Source organism: Pelobates fuscus, chromosome 3 (genome assembly GCF_036172605.1).
Source record: "Pelobates fuscus isolate aPelFus1 chromosome 3, aPelFus1.pri, whole genome shotgun sequence".
Classification (NCBI taxonomy): Eukaryota; Metazoa; Chordata; class Amphibia; order Anura; family Pelobatidae; genus Pelobates; species Pelobates fuscus.
Window position 1 is genome coordinate 6,034,801 of NC_086319.1, and position 14,597 is coordinate 6,049,397.

At 43.0% G+C, this 14,597-nt stretch overlaps 1 protein-coding gene across 2 annotated transcripts in view; it reads left to right on the top strand.

The window, feature by feature from the left end:
- The first annotated feature begins 7,969 nt into the window (after nucleotides 1-7,969).
- The window catches only part of IAPP (islet amyloid polypeptide), a 33,123-nt gene continuing 26,495 nt past the window's right edge, over nucleotides 7,970-14,597 (top strand). The window contains exons 1-3 of one of the 2 annotated variants that reach the window (XM_063446643.1): nucleotides 7,970-7,989; nucleotides 8,237-8,321; nucleotides 8,412-8,537. In XM_063446643.1, the coding sequence (XP_063302713.1) occupies nucleotides 8,242-8,321; nucleotides 8,412-8,537 (206 nt within the window). In that variant the 5' untranslated portion in view covers nucleotides 7,970-7,989; nucleotides 8,237-8,241. Of the gene's footprint in view, nucleotides 7,990-8,040; nucleotides 8,094-8,236; nucleotides 8,322-8,411; nucleotides 8,538-14,597 lie in introns of those variants that run through there. The other variant, XM_063446642.1, reaches the window with a different exon arrangement.

The window sequence follows — 14,597 nt, forward strand, 5'->3', positions numbered from 1 at the left end:
GGTATGCCTCTGCTGTTATTGCATACCGGGCCAAGATAATCTCTTTCACCCTGTTATAGTTCCTAATTTCCACATCTGGTACAGTGCGGTAGGCTTCCGCTGCCCTTCCTGACAGCCGTCCCGCTAATATGGGTACCCACTCTTCCCTTGGTATGTTATGCAGTGTACATAGTCTCTCAAAGTCCTGTAGGAAGGCATCTATATCCTCCTCTGCTTCCACATACGTTTTAAAAGCTTGGTAGGGAATTTTGGGCTTACCCTCTTGTGCTATAGCTCCTGCGGTACCTCTTTCTGGTGTTTGTGGTCTCCTGTTTCTCTTTACAAATTCCTGCACCTCTGTCATGGTTTTAGAGATGATTTCTGTGGGTGGGTTTTCCCCATAGAAGGCCAGTCTGTATTGTAATTGCCTTTGGAACTCCTCCTGTTCTGTTTCAGGTCTTTGTTCCGTGGCCTGGACCTCCTCTGCTCTGTATTCTGCCATTACTTCGGTGATAAGCGTTGCTTTGGATTTGCTGCTGGCAGAAACACCTTTTGCTTCCAGAAGATCTTTCAAGGTGGTTCTTTTTAGCGTAGAAAGGTCAATCTCCATTAATCCTTGTTCCTCTGTGAGTCTGGATCCCAGCGCTGCCAACCAATGTAGCGGAGAGCTGATTTCTCGCAGCTATTCTCCACTTTAGATCCAAGGAAGGCTCAGGAACAAGTCATTAGTAAATCCACAGCAGAGTTTCCAGCAGGTAAAACGGTACAGCAATATCCCCACAGCACTCCCAATAACTGGACGACACACAGTTTCAGGAGTAGAACTAACTATCGTTTATTCCAGGGTTTCTTATAAAGCCTGCTCCCATGCAAGGGAGGGAACTACAACAATTAGGATAGTAACCAATAACATTCTTGTTACCTCCCACACATCTCCTCCCCTCAGAGTGGGTCATAATCCCCTTAAGTTGTACAGTAGTTTCCCCCAAACTTGGATGTACCTCTAAAATATCATATAGCTTTAATATCAGGGTACCGCTGGGTAGCCCTGATCTGGGTGAATATAATATCCAAAATTCACCCAGATCGGACCAGGGGTTCGGCAGTTACCGGCAAGTGAAGTTTGACCGACCGCACACGAGTTGGTATCCGAAAAGGGTTCCATGAGAATGGGCCCTGCGGTCGGTCTCCGTTCAGTAGTTAAAATAGACATTTACAATTGCCATCCACATTTACATTCGCCTAGATAGTGATTCCCTCATTCGGTACTTTATTACTACCGAATGGGGATTCGTTATGTCTCTCCGTTCGGCAGTTACGGAGCTCTGGAGGTCTCAGCGGTGTTTGGTTGTCTGAGTGTCCGATTTGAGTTCCAGGCACTCGACGACCAAACACCGCTGGGATTTTCATGCGTAAGATGGCCGCCGCCACGTGTACGCATGCCGAATGGCGGCCACCCAGACACAAGGTTAATGCCGGTTAACTTGTGGTTTGGGAAAGAATGTGAGCCTTAATTGCTGGCACACTTCTCTCCGGGGTGGCCCCTCCGTTCGGTAGTTTCCATAAGTATGTAGTACGGATGGAAACTACCGAATAACATATAATTCACATAATAAACAGACGAACAGCAATTTTAACATAGGGAAAAATTATACGGACACAGTCACACAGGCATTTTGCAGGACAGGCTTACTGCATTCCGCTACACATGCCCCCTTTTTGGGCATGTTCTCCCCTTTTGGCAGGTCTGGTCACGTGATTCGCACCGGTGGCCACCCTTTTATCCCGCCCATTGACTGCCTGCTTCACTGGACACTGCTGTTAAGGGTTATGGATTTAATTGAAAGATATAAATTAGAGAGATATTAGCATAGCGTATGTGTTTTCCTATAGCTGCATCCTATGAGTTTCCCTCCAGCACCATCTCCATCAGATACATGACGCTTGGGAGGTATGATTGTTTTAATGTTTTTGGTCGATAAGATTCCGTAATTAGGCCCATCATAATTGTCAGCACCAGGCCCAGTGTGCTCTTAATCCGGCCCTGGATGCAGTGTGTGTGTCAGTGTAGTGAATGCAGTGTGTGTTAGTGCAGTGAATGCAGTGTGTGTTAGTGCAGTGGATGCAGTGTGTGTGTCAGTGCAGTGAATGCAGTGTGTGTCAGTGTAGTGAATGCAGTGTGTGTCAGTGTAGTGAATGCAGTGTGTGTCAGTGTAGTGAATGCAGTGTGTGTGTCAGTGTAGTGAATGCAGTGTGTGTGTCAGTGTAGTGAATGCAGAGTGTGTGTCAGTGTAGTGAATGCAGTGTGTGTGTTAGTGCAGTGGATGCAGTGTGTGTGTCAGTGCAGTGGATGCAGTGTGTGTGTGTCAGTGCAGTGGATGCAGTGTGTGTGTTAGTGTAGTGAATGCAGTGTGTGTGTGTTAGTGCAGTGGATGCAGTGTGTGTGTCAGTGTAGTGAATGCAGTGTGTGTTAGTGCAGTGGATGCAGTGTGTGTTAGTGCAGTGGATGCAGTGTGTGTGTCAGTGCAGTGGATGCAGTGTGTGTGTCAGTGCAGTGAATGCAGTGTGTGTATGTGTTTAGTAGTGTATGCATGTAAATGTAGTACTAGTAATGTAATGTATTTTTGTTATTCCCCCCTCCCTGTTTCTTACCTGGTTCAGGGAGGGGGGAAGATTCTTTGATCCCTGGTGGTCCGGTCCGGTGCCATTGTGCCCCCCCCCCCCCCGGCTCCCTATACTTGCAGAGGGGGCCCAGTGGACTGTAGCTGTACTTTACAGCATTTCCTGCTCTCACTTCCGCGAGATGTGGTGTGCGCGCCATGGCAACGCTCTAACGGCCGCAAGTCACGCGGGAGTTAGAGACAGGGAAATGCTGGAAAGTGCTCCTGCAGTCCGCTGGGCCCCCTCTGCAAGTATAGGGAGCCGGGGGGGGGGGGGGGGGGCGGGCCCACAATGGCACCGAACCGGACCACCAGGGATCGCTATATATATGTGCAGAAAGTAATTGTGGGGCCCTGGACTGCCAAAGCAGTCCGGGCCCCCCAGGACCGCCGGGCCCGTGACAACCGTCACGTCACGGTTGTCACCCCCTGATGGCGGCCCTGGTAGTGGTTATTGTGCATGGATTATTTCTTTAAATAATCTACAAGTGCCCCAGTAGCCAGCAAGCCAGCCAGCCCACAGGCCGGCCAGTAGCCAGCCAGCCAGCCCACAGGCCACCAGTTAGGCTTACAGCCAGCAAGCCCACAGCCTGCCAACCGCAGCCAGCAAGCCACAGCCTGCCAGCCAGCAAGCCACAGCCTGCCAGCCGCAGCCAGCAAGCCAACAGCCTGCCAGCCGCAGCCAGCAAGCCCACAGCCTGCCAGTCGCAGCCAGCAAGCCCACAGCCTGCCGGCAGTAGCCAGCAAGCCCACAGCCTGCCAGCAAGCCCACAGCCTGCCAGCCGCAGCCAGTAAGCCCACACCCTTCCAGCAAGCCCACAGACTGCCAGCCAGCAACAGTAATTAAGGTAAGAGGAGCCAACTTGGCCTAGCTATCAGCGAGCTATGTTGTGTTGCTATATTGTGAATAGGAACCAGAGTGTTGGAGAGACCCCCCTCCAGGCCCCATTAGACTCCATTGTAGTCTCTAATGGGACCTGGAGGAAATTCTTTCTAACACACTCTCTAAAGGACACTGAGAATGCCTCTGCTAGAATGCTCCCCCCCTCCATGGCCCATTAGCCCTCAATTGTAGTCTCTACTGGGGCCTGGAGGCGACTGTTTCCAGCAGGGACACTGAGATGGCCTCTGTTAGAAAGACCCCCTTCCAAGCCTATTAGACTCCATTGTAGTCTCTAATAGGGTCTTAGAGGCCTCTTTGCATAGTCTGCACCTTGGGTCTTGCCTGGTGTGGTAGACTCCAGCTTCTATTGATCTGGTGCTGGGTGCCTGCTTCTGTGCTGCTAGGATTAGTGCCTGTCTTTCAGTCCTGCCTTTTCCAACCACTGGTAGGATTTTGTCATGTAAGCCACATCCACTATCTGTCGGTGGTACACCCTATGGGGAGGTTTGTCTTGCCAAGGAACCTCCTCTTTTTCTGCGTCGTCGATTTGTGGAAGTCTCAAGCATTCCCTTAGCAGTTCATCTTTGAGAGTCATGTTCGTGATGTACTTGTGGATGCTCTGTGTTTCATCCAGGACTGTGGCCTTGACACTCATCAGGCCCCAACCTCCTTCCTTCCGGCAGGTGTACAGTCTCTGGGTGCTGGATTTCAGGTGGAATCCTCCATTCATAATGAGTAATTTCCAGGTTTTGACATCCATAGTGACTAGCTCTTCTCTTGGCCAGGTTTTTATTCCAGCTAGGTACCTGATTACCGGTAGGGCATATGTGTTGATGGCTTGGATCTTGTTCTTGCCATTGAGCTGGGACTTCAGGACCTGTCTGGCTCTTTGGAGGTATTTGGATGTTGCTATCCTCCTTGACTCTTCCTCATGGTTGCCATGCGTTTGTGGTAACCCCAGGTACTTGTAGTTGTTCTCTACATCTTCTATTTGGCCTTCTGGAACTTCAGTTCCTTCTGTCCTGATCATCCTCTTTTTGCTATCATCCGCCCGCACATCTCTAGTCCGAATGACATTCCGATGTCCTTGCTGTACATCCTAGTTAGGTGGATCAGTGAGTCAATGTCTTGCTCATTCTTGGCATACAGCTTGATGTCATCCATGTAGAGTAGGTGGCTGATGATATATAGAAGGCGTATGCCTGAAGTTGTGGGAGGGATTTAAGGCCTATATAAACCCAGCAAACCCCTTGCTTACCTGTCTTCGTCGATTCCGGAAATTCCCGCCTTCTCTTTCGGTTCAAGGAGACTTCCGACGTCATTTTTTCGCGACGCGACAAAAATACTGTCAGGAAACTGTACCGCTAATTCGTGAGTATAACACACGAACAGAGGCATTCGTCGAGTTCTACTATAACTGTAAGTAACATTCAGCCATACGAACAGGCTCATTCGTCTTAAAAGCATTTTCGTGCGTTTAGCAGCCGTTATATCATAATTCATACGAACGTATAAACATTTCGGCTCAAACCAATGATCAGGAAATCATTCGTATAAACTAATTCATTAAAAGACTGTCACCTCAGTTTGCATATTTTATTTAATACCTTCATTCGAATAATCTTCGTTATAGGTATACGTTTCGTGCGCATAAATCATTGGACACTCTGGTTCGTGTAATTAATGTACAGCAGTTCGATTTTCTGTAGTTACAATCTCACGTATGGGACCGCACTGCCTAGTATATCTTATGCAAATGTTAAACCATTCCAATACTTAATTATGTCTTTCTCACGATAAGGTCACAAGAGGGGACACTGGATTCTAAGGCTCTTCTTTGCACCTGCATATTGTCATGACTATTGTCATTGATTTAACATATTGTTAGCTTAAACCTGATACATTATAACCATCATCTAAAGGGAAAAATAGATAGACGTCTCAGTTTTTTTAAATTAACTTGAACATTATACATAGACATTTCCAGCTAATATGCATTATTTATAAGGGTTCACATTGAAGATTTTTCAATTTGCAGCTTGATGGGTTCAATTTCTCTATATGCTGCTACTTCTCTTTCAAATTACAGTTTTACATTTGTTGTATTCATGTTCCAGGAATTTTCAATAGCGCAGCTGACGCTTTGTCACGTTTTAATTTGCAGGAATTTTTCAGACTGCACCCAACAGCGAACAAGCAACCCAAAACTCCCCCGCAGTTCAAAGAACTAATCATGCTTTAAACCAATTGTTAGCTCACAGTAGAATTCTTGCTCAGGCTGGTTTATCAGTGGAAAAAAAAAAAAAGCATATAGTAGGGCATTGGACATGTTCAAAATATTTGTTTGCGATTTTAACATAATAAATCAATTTTCTGTAGAAACCATGGTTGCATTTACAACTTGTTGCCACATCTCATTAAAGCTTGCATACAATACCATCAAACTATACTGGACAGGGATACAACACTTCATGCTTACTCTCTACCCGAACAAGACTCCCTTCTTATCCACATACCCCATTAAATACATTCTAAGCACTCACTACATAACAGTTCATGCTATACATACGTTCATTATTACTTAGACTTGGCCTTAATCCAAATTCCTTCTCACGTCATTCATTCCGGATCGGGGCCGCCACTGCCGCCTCAAGTAGTCAAGTGCCAACACATATCATAAAGAGAATGGGATGCTGGAAATCTTCAGTATACAACCAGTACATTCCAAACCCAGAGAAAGAAATCAGACTCGCTTTCTACAAAATGTCTAAATAATGTTATTATTGTGGTAATAAATAAAACGTTACATACTTTTTGGCCCTCTTTTTTGCAGGCCTAACCTCTCGTCGGTTTCGGCACACCTCAACCGACTATTATTTATCAAAACTACACTCACTTTAAATGTGCGCCCCCTTTCATAATCCCGTACACAAATATATATATATATATATATACACACACACACACAGCTCCTTGATAAGCACACCGTTTGCACCAGGGCCCACTCTACGTTAGTTCCACCACTGTGCAGCAGCTTCCCGGCACACAAGCGCTGCCCCTGCATGGAAGATCGCCTCCCTGTACGCCCCGCCACCAATATCTGACTGAGACACACACTGACTGAGACACATACACACAAACACACATTTTCTCACACACTCACAAATTGCTATTTTTTATTTTAATTTAAATCCACCCAGCCTCGGGGAACTGAGTGGATTTTTCCCTGACGTCCAGTGTGTCTCCTCTCAATCTTCCTGCAGTTTCTCTCTGCTCCACTGCGCGCTCTCTGTAGTGATGCCGGGGCCAGAGTGACGTCACGTCACTAAACAGCGCACAAAGGAGCAGAGAGGAACTGCAGGAAGGTTACTGCTCCTTCGAGCTGCCCACCTCCATGCGCCTCGCAGCGGCAGGCTTTAATGTTTCCTGCGCGGCTTAGCAAAGGACTGACAAATGCCAGTCGCCAGGGCGAAATGTCTAGTCGCCATCTCAACCTGGCGCCTGGAACTTGTCAAGCCCTGTGTATGTATGTATATAGATAGATAGATAGATAAAATCTGTATCACTGGATTAATATGGCTACAATCTCTACTTAGAGATACATACATACATACATACATATATAGATATAAACATGTTTTCTAACTGCTCTCCTACCTTTCTCCCTGGCCCCTTACGTATGAATTCTGGAGACGCCACTGTGTATCCTATAAACTCTGATCCTAATTCCTGTCCTCGTGTCATTTCTTAATGCATTACAAAGATAAAATACAATGGACTGATAGCTAATAAACCCTTTCTTCAGTATAAGATCCGTAGGATGTTCGCAATCAGTTTTCAAGAATAACAACGTCTCACAACAAAAACAGGAATGGTCAATTATGCAACTATTCTGTGATCAATTACATTTGAACCAATTTTTGGACTGAATAACCAGGGTGTGACTATTATGCGGGGAAATACGGTATTTCTATTTGAAATTGTCACTTGACACTTTAGTGAGTAATCTGTAAGAATAACAGGTATCTAATGGATATAGAATCAGGTTATTCACAGGACTCTGAAATTCTATTTAAATGGAAAAACGGAGCCACGAATTCTTCAACTCAGCCATAGTCACAACAAGCTATTTTCAAAAAAATGGAACAGACTTTAAATAACAAAGTGAATCGGTTACTAAGTATAACGAAAATAAAAGTAATATTATTACTTTAACAAATAATAATAGCTAAGTGTAAGGTAGTGTGCTGCTTGTGAAACGGTTAATGTTGCACTAAATTCATGCTGTGTAGAACTCACTGAACAATAGTTATTGTATTCTAGAAATGTTGGGATGGGGGGGTCTCCCCCTGCCCCTAGGCCCTGTGTAGCTGTAACTGGTATAAAGAATGGATCTCGACTCCCTCCTGATCCTCACAGCGATGGCTTGAATGAGTGTATCGACTCCTGACGTCAGCTGGAAGACAGGTAAGGAGACTATATAAGAGTGTGTTAAGCTTGTGGCTGTACGGGGGGTTACAGCTTTCTCTAGAGCGTGCTGAGCGACGGATCCTGTTACTGCCCACATCCAGGTAAATAGACCCTTTATTACTTTATAACACAGCGTTGGCTACTAAGACGAAGAATGGCAACACCACTTAGTACCACACAGGATTAACCCTATGTGGTCATAAAACTATTAATGTGTCTGCTCGTTTTTCTCCAGCAGACAGAGAAAGAATGTGTTGCCTGAACATGCCAGCCATACTACTTGTCCTGTCGCTGACAATTAGCTGTCGGAACGCGGCACCCATAGATAGGTGAGCACACAGTAATTAAAATACCTGAGCAGCGGACAATGACGGGAAGAACTTGGTGAACTTGATCTATGTTTTGTTTTTTGCTCTCAGGTTAAAATTAGATGGCACATCCAATGGGACATCGGAGAAGGGATGGCGAATTGACGTACAGGCCAGCTACACGCTCTTCATGCCAAGCCACCAAACGCCACAGCAGGAGGCCACGAGAGAGAACAGGTACCGGACTGATTTTACATGACTTGTCTGCCAGTTGGAGGATGCACCCTTGCCCCCACCCGGGGAGCTCACCTTCCTGCTCACCTTCCTGCCTTTACAATGTGTCTGCTGATATACTAAATGGGTTAAATTATTAACCCTTCCCGTGCCGGGCATGGAGATATCACAGACAGGTTATTATATAATACAATGTGTCTACTGATATACTGAAGGGTTAAATTATTAACCCTTCCCGTGCCGGGCATGGAGATATCACAGACAGGTTATTATATAATACAATGTGTCTACTGATATACTGAATGGGTTAAATTATTAACCCTTCCCATGCCAGGCATGGAGATATCGCAGACAGGTTATTATATAATACAATGTGTCTACTGATATACTGAATGGGTTAAATTATTAACCCTTCCCATGCCGGGCATGGAGATATCGCAGACAGGTTATTACATAATACAATGTGTCTACTGATATACTGAATGGGTTAAATTATTAACCCTTCCCGTGCCGAGCATGGAGATATCGCAGACAGGTTATTATATAATACAATGTGTCTGCTGATATACTGAATGGGTTAAATTATTAACCCTTCCCGTGCCGGGCATGGAGATATCGCAGACAGGTTATTATATCATACAATGAGTGCTGACATACTAAATCGGTTAAATTAAACTGGCGAGGGATGATATTAACCCTTCCCGTGCCAGGCATGGAGACATCACAGACAGGTTATTATATAATACAATGTGTCTGCTGATATACTGAACGAGTTAAATTATTAACCCTTCCCATGCTAGGCATGAAGATATCACAGACAGGTTATTATATCATACAATGAGTGCTGACATACTGAATGGGTTAAATTAAACTGGCGAGGGATGATATTAACCCTTCCAGTGAAATGAATGGAGACATCACAGACAGGTTATTATATAATACAATGTATCTGCTGACATACTAAATGGGTTAAATTATTAACCCTTCCCGTGCCAGGCATGAAGATATCACAGACAGGTTATTATATAATACAATGTGTCTGCTGATATACGTAATGGGTTAAATTAAACAGGCGAGGGATGATATTAACTCTTCCCATGCTGGGCATGGAGATATCGCAGACAGGTTATTTTATAATACAATATGTCTGCTGATATACTGAATGGGTTAAATTATTAACCCTTCCCATGCCGGGCATGGAGATATCGCAGACAGGTTATTATATAATACAATGTGTCTGCTGATATACTGAATGGGTTAAATTATTAACCCTTCCCGTGCCGGGCATGGAGATATCACAGACAGGTTATTATATAATACAATGTGTCTACTGATATACTGAATGGGTTAAATTATTAACCCTTCCCGTGCCGGGCATGAAGATATCGCAGACAGGTTATTATATAATACAATGTGTCTGCTGATATACTGAATGGGTTAAATTATTAACCCTTCCCATGTTGGGCATGGAGATACCTCAGACAAGATATTTTATAATACAATGTGTCTGATGATATAATGAATGGGTTAAATTAAACAGCCGAGGGATGCTATTAACCCTTCCCGTACCAGGCATGGAGATATCACAGACAGGTTATTATATCATACAATGAGTGCTGACATACTAAATCGGTTAAATTAAACTGGCGAGGGATAATATTAACCCTTCCCGTGCCAGGCATGAAGATATCACAGACAGGTTATTATATAATACAATGTGTCTGCTGATATACGGAATGGGTTAAATTAAACAGGCGAGGGATGATATTAACCCTTCCCATGCCAGGCATGGAGACATCACAGACAGGTTATTATATCATACAATGAGTGCTGACATACTGAATGGGTTAAATTAAACTGGCGATGGATGATATTAACCCTTCCAGTGCCATGCATGGAGACATCACAGACAGGTTATTATATAATACAATGTATCTGCTGACATACTAAATGGGTTAAATTATTAACCCTTCCCGTGCCAGGCATGAAGATATCACAGACAGGTTATTATATAATACAATGTGTCTGCTGATATACGGAATGGGTTAAATTAAACAGGCGAGGGATGCTATTAACCCTTCCCGTACCAGGCATGGAGATATCACAGACAGGTTATTATATAATACAATGTGTCTGCTGATATAATGAACGGGTAAAATTAAACAGGCGAGGGATGTTATTAACCCTTCCCGTGCCAGGCAGGGAGATATCACAGACAGGTTATTATATAATACAATGTGTCTGCTGATATAATGAACGGGTTAATTTAAACAGGCGGGGGATGTTATTAACCCTTCCCATGCCAGGCATGGAGATATCACAGACAGGTTATTATATAATACAATGTATCTGCTGACATACTAAATGGGTTAAATTATTAACCCTTCCCGTGCCAGGCATGAAGATATCACAGACAGGTTATTATATAATACAATGTGTCTGCTGATATACTGAACGAGTTAAATTATTAACCCTTCCCATGCCAGGCATGGAGATATCACAGACAGGTTATTATATCATACAATGAGTGCTGACATACTGAATGGGTTAAATTAAACTGGCGAGGGATGATATTAACCCTTCCCGTGCCGGGCATGGAGATATCACAGACAGGTTATTATATAATACAATGTGTCTGCTGATATACGGAATGGGTTAAATTAAACAGCCGAGGAATGTTATTAACCCTTCCCATGCCAGGCATGGAGATATCACAGACAGGTTATTATATAATACAATGAACGTTGACATACTGAATGGGTTAAATTAAACTGGCGAGGGATGATATTAACCCTTCCCATGCCAGGCATGGAGATATCACAGACAAATTATTATATAATACAATGTGTCTGCTGATATACTGAACCGGTTAAATTAAACAGGCGAGGAAAATAATTAACCCTTACCGTGCCAGGCATGGAGATATCACAGACAGGTTATTATATAATACAATGTGTCTGCTGATATAATGAACGGGTAAAATTAAACAGGCGAGGAATGTTATTAACCCTTCCCATGCCAGGCATGGAGATATCACAGACAGGTTATTATATAATACAATGTGTCTGCTGATATAATGAACGGGTAAAATTAAACAGGCGAGGAATGTTATTAACCCTTTCCATGCCAGGCATGGAGATATCACAGACAGGTTATTATATAATACAATGTGTCTGCTGATATAATGAACGGGTAAAATTAAACAGGCGAGGGATGTTATTAACCCTTCCCGTGCCAGGCATGGAGATATCATAGACAGGTTATTATATAATACAATGTGTCTGCTGATATAATGAACGGGTTAATTTAAACAGGCGAGGGATGTTATTAACCCTTCCCATGCCTGGCATGGAGATATCACAGACAGGTTATTATATAATATAATGTGTCTGCTGATATAATGAACCGGTTAAATTAAACAGGTGAGGGATGTTATTAACCCTCCCCATGCCATGCATAGAGATATCACAGACAGGTTATTATATAATACAATGTGTCTGCTGATATACTGAACGGGTTAAATTAAACAGGCTAGGGATGTTATTAACCCTTCCCGTGCCAGGCATGGAGATATCACAGACAGGTTATTATATAATACAATGAATGTTGACATACTGAATGGGTTAAATTAAACTGGCGAGGGATGATATTAACCCTTCCCATGCCAGGCATGTTGATATCACAGACAGGTTATTATATAATACAATGTGTCTGCTGATATAATGAACGGGTAAAATTAAACAGGCGAGGAATGTTATTAACCCTTCCCATGCCAGGCATGGAGATATCACAGACAGGTTATTATATCATACAATGAGTGCTGACATACTGAATGGGTTAAATTAAACTGGCGAAGGATGATATTAACCCTTCCAGTGCCATGCATGGAGACATCACAGACAGGTTATTATATAATACAATGTATCTGCTGACATACTAAATGGGTTAAATTATTAACCCTTCCCGTGCCAGGCATGAAGATATCACAGACAGGTTATTATATAATACAATGTGTCTGCTGATATACTGAATGGGTTAAATTAAACAGGCGAGGGATTATATTAACCCTTCCCGTGCCAGGCATGGAGATATCACAGACAGGTTATTATATAATACAATGTGTCTGCGGACATACTGAACCGGTTAAATTAAACAGGCGAGGCAAGTAATTAACCCTTACCGTGCCAGGCATGGAGATATCACAGACAGGTTATTATATAATACAATGTGTCTGCTGATATAATGAACGGGTAAAATTAAACAGGCGAGGGATGTTATTAACCCTTCCCATGCCAGGCATGGAGATATCACAGACAGGTTATTATATAATACAATGTGTCTGCTGATATACTAAACGAGTTAAATTATTAACCCTTCCCATGCCAGGCATGGAGATATCACAGACAGGTTATTATATCATACAATGAGTGCTGACATACTGAATGGGTTAAATTAAACTGGCGAGGGATGATATTAACCCTTCCCGTGCCGGGCATGGAGATATCACAGACAGGTTATTATATAATACAATGTGTCTGCTGATATACGGAATGGGTTAAATTAAACAGGCGAGGGATGATATTAACTCTTCCCATGCTGGGCATGGAGATACCACAGACAGGTTATTTTATAATACAATGTGTCTGATGATATAATGAATGGGTTAAATTAAACAGCCGAGGATTGTTATTAACCCTTCCCATGCCAGGCATGGAGATATCACAGACAGGTTATTATATAATACAATGTGTCTGCTGATATAATGAACGGGTAAAATTAAACAGGCGAGGGATGTTATTAACCCTTCCCATGCCAGGCATGGAGATATCACAGACAGGTTATTATATAATACAATGTGTCTGCTGATATACTGAACGGGTTAAATTAAACAGGCGAGGGATGATATTAACCCTTCCCGTGCCAGGCATGGAGATATCACAGACAGGTTATTATATAATACAATGAACGTTGACATACTGAATGGGTTAAATTAAACTGGCGAGGGATGATATTAACCCTTCCCATGCCAGGCATGGAGATATCACAGACAGGTTATTATATAATACAATGCGTCTGCTGATATAATGAAGGGGTTAATTTAAACAGGCGAGGGATGTTATTAACCCTTCCCATGCCAGGCATGGAGATATCACAGACAGGTTATTATATAATACAATGTGTCTGCTGATATACTGAACCGGTTAAATTAAACAGGCAAGGCAAGTAATTAACCCTTACCGTGCCAGGCATGGAGATATCACAGACAGGTTATTATATAATACAATGTGTCTGCTGATATAATGAACGGGTAAAATTAAACAGGCGAGGAATGTTATTAACCCTTCCCATGCCAGGCATGGAGATATCACAGACAGGTTATTATATAATACAATGCGTCTGCTGATATAATGAAGGGGTTAATTTAAACAGGCGAGGGATGTTATTAACCCTTCCCATGCCTGGCATGGAGATATCACAGACAGGTTATTATATAATACAATGTGTCTGCTGATATAATGAACGGGTAAAATTAAACAGGCGAGGGATGTTATTAACCCTTCCCGTGCCAGGCATGGAGATATTACAGACAGGTTATTATATAATACAATGTGTCTGCTGATATAATGAACGGGTTAAATTAAACTGGCGAGGGATGATATTAACCCTTCCCGTGCCAGGCATGGAGATATCACAGGCAGGTTATTATATAATACAATGTGTCTGCTGATATACTGAACGGGTTAAATTAAACAGGCGAGGGATGATATTAACCCTTCCCGTGCCAGGCATGGAGATATCACAGACAGGTTATTATATAATACAATGAATGTTGAGATACTGAATGGGTTAAATTAAACTGGCGAGGGATAATATTAACCCTTCCCATGCCAGGCATGGAGATATAACAGACAGGTTATTATATAATACAATGTGTTTGCTGATATAATGAACGGGTAAAATTAAACAGGCGAGGGATGTTATTAACCCTTTCCGTGCCAGGCATGGAGATATCACAGACAGGTTATTATATAATATAATGTGTCTGCTGATATACTGAACGGG